At 32.8% G+C, this 11626-nt stretch overlaps 1 protein-coding gene across 4 annotated transcripts; it reads right to left on the minus strand.

Moving 5' to 3' along the window:
- Positions 1-1340: 1340 nt before the first annotated feature.
- On the minus strand, positions 1341-7627 carry LOC114405760. Of its 4 annotated transcripts, XM_028368247.1 has the most exons (11): positions 7376-7627; positions 7055-7162; positions 6108-6164; positions 4360-5466; positions 4191-4234; positions 3859-4015; positions 3685-3756; positions 3413-3520; positions 2219-2314; positions 1947-2009; positions 1341-1660 (listed from the first exon to the last, which is right to left on the minus strand). In XM_028368247.1, the coding sequence occupies exons 4-11, from the start codon at positions 4501-4503 to the stop codon at positions 1553-1555; spliced, it is 792 nt and encodes a 263-aa protein (XP_028224048.1). In that variant the 5' UTR covers positions 4504-5466; positions 6108-6164; positions 7055-7162; positions 7376-7627; the 3' UTR covers positions 1341-1552. The 4 variants fall into 4 exon arrangements, with proteins under 4 accessions (XP_028224048.1, XP_028224049.1, XP_028224047.1 ...); XM_028368248.1 differs by lacking the exon at positions 6108-6164 and having other exon boundaries at positions 4360-4634; XM_028368246.1 differs by having other exon boundaries at positions 4360-6164.
- Between the last annotated feature and the right edge of the window lie 3999 nt (positions 7628-11626).

Consider the following 11626-nt stretch of genomic DNA (forward strand, 5'->3'; position numbering starts at 1 on the left):
ATTATTGTGAACATTTAGGCTCATTGTTAGTATTGATGTCCTTTATTTGTCTTTTAATAACAATAAATAATTATAGAGAATATCTCATTTAGGTAGGTTTTAAAAGGAGTTTGTTATATTTCTATTTGAATGTGTTTATTATAAACATATTTTATCCCTCTATCAATGGAATCAAATGTTATTTTTTATCTCTTTTAATTGTAAAATGATAGGAGTAAAGTAAAATAAATTCCTTCACTTATCAGCAGTGCTTTCATTAGTCCATTCTCCTCTCACACACTCCACCTCCTTCATGCCCTTGCTCCAGTTTGCAATTCAACAATACTTGATATCTCTATGTACGAAAACAAAAATACGTTCATCTCTCTAAACATGTTCAACTAAATTGTAAATTTGAATATGGAAAAATGTGCAGAGTCAGCGGGATTGTTATTGAGAGTCAGCGGGATTGTTATTGGCTTACTGTTAACTTCTTACTGTTAACTTCTTGCTTAATGTTAAAGCTTGAGTTTTACATATTTTAGTATTTATTTAGCTTTTTTTTCCATGATCTTTCTCTTCAAATGAACACCACCTAAAATTGAGATATTTAGCCGACACAAAAAAAATGGAGAAGACATAAGATAGATGCAAAATCAATGAAATGGATAATGAAAAAATAGAACACCATCCAAAGTGAAATACAATTCAAGCTGAAAATAAATATACATCAAGTGCTATGATAGTTAGTGATCCAAACCAGAACAAAGGTAGGTAAAATAGTTTTCACCGAATCACATGATTATGTTCCCATGACTTTGACTTTTCTGTCAATGTGGTTCAAATTAGTAATGCTTCAATCTATAAGAACTGAATTAGCTCCCCAAAAATTTTGTTTCTTGTCTTTTTTTATTTAAAAGCACAAAATTTTGATGGATAATTAGACTTTGCATTGTTAAACTACCCAACTTGTTTTCAATTCATCTTTGTGGCCATCATGTATCTGCATTGTAGCTCACAATGACTTTATGTTCATTGTTAGCGGAATGGGTGAAAAGCGCGATTAGACTAAGGACAAGAAGATGCGATAAATCTCTTCTTTCAATCCCTCAGCATCAATTGAATAAATTTAAGAAATAAAAAAAAAAGATAAAAAGATTCACCCAGTTTATCACACTCTAATTTCTAATTTCTAATTCAGTCCTTATAGATTGAAGAAGCATTGTCACATCAATAACCTTTTTCACTATCTTATTGTACACTCTAAATAAAAAAGTTAAAAAGATCCGGCCAATTTTAATTTTCACTATTTTATCACATTCTAAATGAACCATGAACTTAGAAATTAGAAAATGCATGAGTTTGATCAAATCATCATGTATGTTTGTCCAATAGCAAATTCTTTCATTTCAAAGTATAATTGACAACTAGGAGATCTGTATAGACAAAAAGATGCCCTCCCATTGTCTTCAATGAATATCATCCATCACAAAGATTACTTTTTTCCTTTTTTCTTTTTTTTATCAAACCCGTCTCAATGTGTTTTTGGGTCCAAAAATCTATATGTACAGACCTATTTCTTCTTCTCCAGATACAAGTCTCCACCGTTGCCAAGGCCTAATTCATCCAAGGTTGAGCTGCCATCTTCAATACTGTAACAACGACGTGGGGATTTCGTTGCCTGTGAAAATATTGGAGCAGTTAAAAGTGGATCATTTCAATTATATAGAGATCATATGCTGCTAGTTATAATTAATGATCAAGATTTAAAAAAAAACCAGTATATTATTATATTTATGTAAATTTGAGACTCGTTGGTATACACATCTTGTGATTCTATACTGCAATTGAAGTTAGCATGGCATAAACACCTTTAGTTACTTACACCGTTGACAGAAATCATGCCATAGTAAAATAACATGAAGGTTCAATCCAGAAATCAAGTGGATAGGGAAAGAGGCACTCACAAGTCTACAGGATTCAGACGCGTATTCTCCTAATCCAAGTAAGCGTAAGTACCCATAGACATCCTACCAAGGTAACAAAATGACAATTGGTTAGCCATGTATGCAAACTTTCACGGTAATGTAAAATAGACAGTACTACATCCTGTGGTGTTTGTTCCTGTTTTCTTGTTGTTCTTTCTCTGTTTTGGGACGAAAAAGGAGCTGAGATCCATTCCTTTAAACTGAATATTATCCAGAATTTAGTTTTCATCATATTCTAATGCTAATTCTACCTCAAGAGTGTCAGATTTGACAAAGATACGTGCAACGCAACCACCACCCGGTATGTGAAGAGTAATATGAATAGGATTAGGTGCATCCGAATAATCCTGCAATCATGAGGCAGCGAGGTACACACAATTAAGTAGTGCTTTTAGAAACAAAAGTACAAGAAATCCTCCTACCAAATCAATAAAAAATTATAAGGGTAATGTACCCACACACAGGACAGTAAAGGCTAACACTTTTAATGCAAAATTTAAAACCCCTCGTTAGAATTTGAATTGTTGCACCCTCTTTAACACAAGTTTCAGTTACACATCGCGTGTATAATGCATGTCCAATATGTGTCTGAAAGATATCCTTTTTTGAAGTGTATATATGCTTCTTAGCAAACGCCACAAATGCAAAAGAGAAATGGAAACAATAAACAAGAAGGACAAAGTGGTGCTTTTACCCCTAGATAGAAGTAGCAGCCACAATTTGGTGCGTTTTTCTGTTGTGATGACTATTACATGAATTGCAACTACTGAAAACTATGATTGGATTTCATAAAAGATTTCAGTTGTTCAAATGAAAGTTGGAAATCATCACTGTCAACTTAATCATCTATATTTACTAGAAAACAACATATTTATATTAGATCACAAGTATTTTTTATTTTTTTTCAGTACTTTGGTGATAAAAAAAAAGAATAAAGAAAAAAAGACCACTACCTATGCACTCTGTCTAACCAATCACCTTAGGAAGGCCCCAAAGAATTTGATCTTGGGTGGTCTAATGCACAAACAGTTACACAAAAGTAAGCTTGAGAAACAGTGGTTAATTGAGTTACTTCAACATTTTCATAAGTCAACATAATGAAACAAAAACCTCAAGCATATGTTCCCTTAATAGTGTAAACATTAAACATCAGACAGAGAGTACTTGCCTCTGGCACAGGGTAACAATGGATTTGTATTTATATACTTTATAATAATCATATATTTAAGAATAACCGCCATTGATGAATACAGGAAAACCAAACAAACTTAAAATAACTACCCATGCAGGCAAACACATACATGGGGCATGCCTGCAACCTTTAATTAACTTGTAATATTGGCCATCCATAGCATATTCAATGGTTTAGTGTTACACTTCATATTCACATCATAACCAACAGCGGGAACAAAGACAACAGATCACAAACTCAGCAAATACATTACCATCCAAAGTCGGTCGAAGTAGTTCCCTTGTTCATAAGCATTTATGGCTATATTTGAAAGTTTTTTAGGCCGTGCTAATGGATCGCTAGCTTCTTGTTCGTCAGGGCCCTGCACAAAATTGTGAAAAATGACGTATCATGTCATAAACCTTAATCACACAGCCATCACAGGCAAGAATCTAAATTCTAAACCTATTGTTGTTTCAGCAGCCGATTGTCATCAAGAAGTGGACAGATATTGAAATTGTACAAATAAAATGAACATTCAAAAACCTTTGAGGACGAGGCAATTGGAAGCAGGCCCAACTTAGCTTTTTGTTTTTGCGGAGAATAACTTGGAGGAATCTTATAGGAATAGAAGAAACAACAAAATGGTAAGCAGGGATAATAAATTTTAGAAATAAAAGTAACAACAATATGGTAAACTTCATGCTATGAGTATTATACTTTGGGAAATGCCAATTTCTGCGGCGAAGAAGATCCCTCAGTGTCTTCGCCGAAATCAAAAAAGTCCGCCAATCTCATGCTTTCGGCCAACAATTCCGCCTCTGTTATGTCCTTTTCTTTTTCTTTTTTATCATGTTGCTCATTTTGACTTGGGTTTCTAGTCGTAACAAGAATCATACAAACTATGAGTACATAAAATAAATCAAAGAAATCAATTAAACTCGGGCTTCAAAGAACATGTTTAGTAAAAAAAAAAAAAAAATTATCATTTATAAAGATTTCAATTTCAAAGGTATGAAAGAAAAATAAAATTAAGAAGCACATTGCCATACTCGAGCGAATCTTCAAGAGCTTTATTTAGATCGGCTCGATGTTTCTGCAGACCAGTTAAGCAAGAACTCAGAAAAATATTAAAAAGAATGCACCAAAAAACCATGTATAGTAACGGAGGAGGAAAAAAGAAAGTGAAGTGGGACCATTAATTTCTGAAAGGCGACGGACCGCGGTTCTCCAGTGACTTGCATGAAGTATTCCATCTTCTGATCCAGCGTCATCCCCATCGTCATCTTTGGTCGATCTGACTTTTTGCAGTGAAAGTGTGTAGTGTTTGTTTGTTATGGTTATGCGCGCTAGCCACAATTTCATTTATAGTTCAACTTTGTGATGGGTCGTTGGACTCGTGCTAACCGTTAACTGTTAACTGTAAGTGCTAACTAACTTCGCAACAGAAACTGTTATGTCTTATGCTAACACTTTGCACTGTTCTCCACTTGCCACTAACAAACTTCATACTATTATAAAGATTATCCAAATAAAAAAAAATATATCATATAATTATGTTATATGTTGTTATTATTTAAAAATTGTCGTCTCATACTTGCATAACACATATTAGATTCATCCTTTAACTTACTTTTTAACTTTGCTGCAATACAAAAAGATGTGGCCAATTTCAGTTCTTTGATATTATGCCTCGTCAAACCAAACACTACGTACCTTAGTGAAATTTGAATCCTTGGTTCCAACAAAATCCCAAGTCATTCACTTGGGTGTTGTTTTTCAAGTGGTTGTAAAGTGAGATTAATTAACTTGTTATAATCCCTAAGATTCAACTTAATAAATTTAAGAAATAAAAAAAAAAGATACAAATGATCCACCCAATTTTTCCCCGCTAATCTAAAAAATAAACCTTTTCACTCTTTATCACTCTGCATGAATAATGTAGAAATTAGAAAATCAGCTCGATCAAACCATCATGTATGTTTGTCTAATACCCAATTCTTTCATTTCAAAATATAATACTTGACAAGTAATAAGATCTGTTGTCCAAAAGATGTCTTCCATGGTCTTCAATGAATATCAATTGTCCACTTTTCTTTTTTCTTTTTTATCAACCATCTCAAAGGTTTTTTTGGGGTCCAAATCTATATTGTACAGATCAAGATACTAAAAGTTGAGAAAAAAAAGAAGATCAAGACACTACAAGGAAAATAGGTGAAACTAAATCAACTCTAGAAATAAAGCTTCATTGTTTTTGCTAAGGCCTACTTCATTGAAGGTTGACGAGCAATCGTTAATACTATAGGCACGACGCGGTTATGACTTTACCTGTTAAAAAATATTGGAGCAATGATAGCATATGATGGTTAAATATAATTAATGATCAAGATAATTACCCCCATACTACAAAAATTGTATCCGATGGAAATGCATTACATACTTAAACCCAAGGATAAAAAAAACTAAGTGCAGTCATCTAAGCCTTTGTCAGTTTTCATAAAAAACCTTAACAATCACTAAATTAGTTTTAGGATATATTATCAAACTACTATAAGTTTAATGCATTCCCAAGTATTAGTTACACATCAATTGGAACCAGCATAATTCATGGCATGCATCAAGAAACAATAGTCACTGAGAAAGTTGTTTAAATCATATACTTTAAGCATGAAGTTAAACACCTTTAGCTACACTATTGACAAAAAGAGGAGTGCCAGCACCACACTTTTTGACATGCTCCCAACACTCTCTGTTATTGGTTAAAATCTATTGAAAACTACAAATCATGAGAAAGATTCATTAAATAAGATGTAAAATCCATGCAATTTTATAATTTTCAATAAATTTCAACCAATAAGAAAGAGTGTTCAAAAAGTGTGTTCAAATGGTATGACATAAATCATGCCATAGAAGTAAAACAATATGAAGGTTCAATCTAGAAATGAAGTGGATAGGAAAGAGACACTCACAAGTCTATAGGTTCTAGGCTTCTATGCTCCACAAATGTCTATGAAATCAAAAAGAAGCTACCAAGGTAACAAAATGACAATTCGTTAGCCAAGGATGCCAACTTTCACAGTAATGTAATATAGACATATTACACCTCAAAATAATTTCATGCCTATTTCATAGGTATGCATTCATGAAGTAAATAAGGGAAAGATAGAAAAGACTTGTTTGAATTTTTTGAAAGAAATGACTTAAAACTGAAGTGAGAAATTATTTTCCTCTAGGTTCTTGTGAGAGAAAATTGATAATTCAAAAATAAACTTTGAAAAAGTATGCTAATTTAAATACAGAACTTACAAAGAATTTGATTTCATCTGGTATTTAAAATGAATTCGATTGTAGGAAACATTGTCTCAATTCTCCAAACAGGAGAGAGATAAAACAGAAAAATGGGCTTAAGGGAAGCAAATGTCTGTTGGTGTATGAAAGAAGAACAGATAAAAGGGGAAAGCATGGAAATTTAATGTAAGAAGGGAGTCAGGAAGTGGAGAAATCCGTTGGAAATGAACGGAAATGCTGAACATAATGGGCTGCCGGCCGGCAAGAGGAGATTGGGGGAAGAGAATTGGAGAAATGTAATGTAATGATGAAGGAAATCACAAAGGAGAGGGTGGCTAGAACGTTTAGGAGGATATATGAGCACTCTTTCTAATGGATGTGTCATTGGCTTTTCTTTAGAAGCACTTCTAAGAAAAGAAGATAAGAAGAAAAAAAATGAGATGAGTTTCTCCATAAGCTAAAATGAGCTCTTGATTAGCTAATCATTAGGGGCCTGTTTGTTCCTACTTTCTTTATTCTGGTTTATCTTTCCTATTTTTGTTTCTGTTTCGGGGCGGTATCCTCTGCTTCAACAGAGATTTCTTATTTATGCTGTAAGGATTTCATCATATTCTAACGCTAATTTTACCTCTAGTTTGTCAACTGGCATTCAAACAACAATAGTAATTACTTCATCAGATAACGGCGGTTCTTTGGAAAGCCTAACTTCTTTCTTGTAAAGCATCTTCCTCAATTCCTGCAATCACAAGGCACACACAATTCAGTGGTGCTTGCCTCTAGCAACATCTTATAATGGATTTGTATTTATATATTTAAGAATCACCACCATTTACAAATACAGGAAAACCATACAAACTTAGAATAACTACCCATGCGCACAAAATTATGACAAATGATGCATCATGTCATAAACCTTGATCACACAACCATCACAGGCAAGAATCCAAACCTGTTGTTGTTTCAGCAAGCGAGAGTCATTTAATAATTGTGACATAGAAGTGGACAGACATTGTGCCTTCGGATCCACATTTTGTTCTGGATGATGTTGCAGATTAGGCAAGGATGAAATATTGTGCGAACTGTGATTGGAAATTTCACCAAAAAGTGCAGTTTCAGCGAACAATGCTTCATTAAGCTCTTCAGAAGAAATACCACCCCACTACATTGTGAGATGAGATTGAATGGTCAATAATTTAATGAAATAAGATTGAATGACCAATATATCTTTCTCTCTTTGACACACACACACACACACACATATATATATATATATATGTTTATTGAAAGCAGGGCAAATTTTAGAAAGCATATAGAAATAGAAATAAAAGTAAAAACAAGATGAAAGAAATATATGTTTGAGATTAAAATTTAGTCCAAAGATTTGATTCGAAGAAGCAACTATTGAAATACTTTTACAAACTACAATCTAAGCATGCACTTATAGTTATAAAATAAAAATCACATTCAAAAAATGAAAAAAATTGAATAAATTGATAACTGAAATTTATTATTTTATTATTAATTTATTACATTATAAGTGTTTTATTTATTAAAAAAATTACTCAGCAAAAAAAGTGTGTTATTACACTTAGTAATTTATTTTATTATTTTGTCTTAACTATTAAAACTAATTTTATCTTTTTTAAAGCATGAATATCATACAGTTAAAAGTCACCAAACTAAACTCCTAGTCATAAAAGATCATCAATGTGAATATTATCTTTTTTAATAAAATATTCTTCACGACTGAAAAATAAAACCTTTGTTAATATCCTTACAGAACTCAACTATTTATCAAATTGTTGAAGTTTGTTGGTTAAATTATCACTTTTAATTTTAAAAAATTATCTTTTATCATTCCAACTTCATATTTTTTAAGAGCTCATAATATACCTCTCTTGTTATATTTTCTCTTCCCATTTTTTTCATCTCAAAATTTCAACCTTCAAATGTGGGAACCAGTTTTGACCCTAGAAAAAATGAGACGTAGGAAGGCATCCATGGGGAGGGGGGATGGGGGATGGGGTTGAGATTGAAGAAGTGGGGTGGGAGAGAAAAGTCAGACAAAGAAGTTAGGGGTTTTTTAACTTGTCAATCTATTTTAACATGTCCCATTTTGACTTGCCAAAACATGGGTTGAGGTAAAAAAAATGAGACTAATAGAGGAAACATATAATCCTAGCTTAAATAAGGAAACATATAATCCTAGCTTAAATGCTACATAATAGAGGAAACATATAATCCTAGCTTAAATTATTTGACAGCGGAGCATTACTTTCCTTTCCTTATTTTTCCTTCCATATATATTATATTTATGTGCATATATATTACATTTATGAGAATATGATTTGATTCCATTTTATCCTCCTAGGTTCTAGGTCATTCTATTCTCATTATACCGACTATGAATAATGTAATCATTGCTATTATTGAACGAAAAATTTTATACCAATTCTATTTGCCTCATTTCCTTTAGTTTTTTGTTATGGTATCAAGAACCTTCTAAGCTTCCCACCGTCATCTTCCTGTGGCTACCTCCGGCTCATCTGGTGAGGACGATCTTACTCCACCACCACCACCTTCCTTGTCTCACATCACAATGGCCCAATACCAATAATTGATGAATCTTCTCAGCAAATCCTTTGGACCTGGTGGTGCAAGCTTAGAGACTACTCTTACACGAGCCAACCTCACTCATTCTAACCCAAATCAAATTCACAATTCTGGTTATGGTAGTCATTGTTTTTTCTATTCCCACCACACACACACTTAACACTCTTAGTTCACACACCACACCATGGTTAACTAACAATATATTATGCTTTGCTAGTATGTTATACCTTTATTGTAAAATTGAATTTCAATAGTTTATTAAGAAAATCATTAATAATAAAATAATACTCCGTATCTAGTTCTCTAGTTGTTATATAGTTTTGTATTAGAATATAGTTTATATGATTATATATTTAAAAATAATTATTTATTATAAATTTTAATTATATAAACATAAACGACATTCGTGTATAAAGGAAAAGGAAAGATCAATATATCTATATATTATTTATAAAAGAGAAGTCCACCCAAAATTATTGTTGTGCCCCTGCTTAGAAATTAGACAACTGTTCCTTTTAATGGTGTTTTTTTGGTAATTTTGGATGTCCAATTTTCACTCCTTTCGTTGTGGCAGGTGTTTGCTGAGTAATCTAGTTTTTACTGTTTTGTTATGCCAAGTGCTTCACCGGTTCTTCTGCATTGTGTTATCTTTTTTTCCCTCATTTTGCACCTTTTTTTTAGTCCTTTGCTAACTTCCGTAATTTGTTTTTTACTTACCTCCGTTAGTTTTTCAGTTTGGCTTTCCTGCGTTTTTCGGTTTGGTTGCGAGAAGTGAAGGTAATATTTTTGCAATATATGTTGTTCGCTTTGGTTGCCGGTGGTGAAGGTTGTTCTTTTGCCTTTTATTCATTCGCGTTTATGCATTCTTATCTTTTTCCCCATTGCTTTCTTCACTTTGTTTATTCACATAGCCAAGGTTTAATTTTTATTGAGCATTCTTATGTTTTTCCCCACTGTTTTCTTCACTTTGTTTATTCACATAGCCAAGGTTTAAGTTTTATTGACTATTATGCATGTGTGGCCCTTAATTTGGTGTTTATTGTTACTTTTTTTTATTGCTTTTGGGTTTACAAAGTTTCTTGCGAACGCATGCAGGAAAAAATTGTTTCCTATTTTTGGGTGTTCCTTTCAAGTTCTGTGATTCTTTGTTATATATTTTTTTGGGCGGGGTTTTTCCTGGGTTTTTTAATCTAATCCTCTTTCCTTAAATTTTGCAATCTTAGATAGTATTTTACTCATGGTAATAGAGGGTACAAAAGAATTTTGAATCAAATAGAAATTGTAAGAGAAAGAGAAAGACTAGACCAAAGAAGCAAAGGAAGAGAGAGAAACACCAAAGATGGGTCTTTGCTTTGGTTGCTTCCGCGTAGACAAACACATGTGCAAGGAAGAAGAGAGATTGACGTCTGAAGAAGCACATGCCAAAGCTGCACCGAAAAGGTTTTACCTTTGTGATTTCTGAATTATTTATTATAGAGACGAGTTTATTTGATTTTATAGTATGGATCCAAAGGTGATCTTTACAAGGAATCGCAAAAATGAAAATATTTTAGTCAAAGGCGTGTAACTATTGTAAATATATATCATACAACATTCCTTGTTTTCTTCTCCCCATATGTTGTTGTTTGTGGATTGCAAAATTCCATACTGAGTGACAAAATAATGTTTATTTTGTGATTAAGGTAGTATGTTGCATCATTGGCCCGGGCCCTTGTATATTCCTTCTTTTCCTCTCCCCATATGCCGTTGTAACATACTATTATAAAATTTTGCATTGTTGTGGTCACTATCAACATTTTTTCGTCATCTTCCATATTGTGAAAAGTTCCAAACAAATATAGTTGATGTGACCTTGATTGTGGTCATCATTTGATATAGGAAAGAATAAAATCTATTGTCTATGATATTAAGATGTTTTTGAGATATTCTAGCACACTCCCTCTAGCTAAATGTTATGAAGCTTTAACCTTGATACAAATGAATAGTAGGGATAACTTACGAAGAGGAGGAAGAAGAGATTTTGCCTATGATATTCCCATGATTCAAATTTGTCTTTTGAATCAAGTTTTGTGATTTTAATTTTGCAGGTTAATTTAGAATACCATGGTAGAGTTGTGTTCAACACAAATGACGAGAACTGATTTAGACACAACTATCATTGATGACCTGTGTGTTGCTGGATGGGGAGTTGGTGGAATATAAGTAGAAGCTGCAATGCTTGGCTAGGTACAAAATCAGGTTCTCATTTTTTATTCCAATATTACTTCAGGTTTTTATTATTATTATTGTTGTTGTTGTTGTTGTTGTTGTTGTTGTTATTACTCAAGTCAAGTGACCATGACTATACTAGGGTGTTGCCTACGATATTCCCATGATTCAAATTTGTTTTCTGAATCAAGTTTTACGATTTTAATTTAGAATACCTTGGTAGAGTTGTGTTCAACACAAATGACAGAAACTGATTTAGACATAACTATCATTGATGGTATGGGTTTTGTTGGATGGGCAATTGGTGGACTAGAAGTAGAAGCTACAATGCTTGGCCAAGTACAAAATCAGGTTTTCATTTTTTATTCCGATAGCAGAA

The sequence above is a fragment of the Glycine soja genome, chromosome 3 (genome assembly GCF_004193775.1).
Source record: "Glycine soja cultivar W05 chromosome 3, ASM419377v2, whole genome shotgun sequence".
In the NCBI taxonomy this organism is placed as follows: domain Eukaryota; kingdom Viridiplantae; phylum Streptophyta; class Magnoliopsida; order Fabales; family Fabaceae; genus Glycine; species Glycine soja.

Coding starts and splice junctions, on each gene's coding strand:
- LOC114405760 (XM_028368248.1), bottom strand. CDS start 4,503: ATGAAATTGTGGCTAGCGCGCATAACCATAACAAACAAACACTACACA. Junction 4,016..4,190: donor GCTCTTGAAGATTCGCTCGA/GTATGGCAATGT, acceptor TGTTACGACTAG/AAACCCAAGTCAAAATGAGC. Junction 3,521..3,684: donor CAATTGCCTCGTCCTCAAAG/GTTTTTGAATGT, acceptor AATTTTGTGCAG/GGCCCTGACGAACAAGAAGC.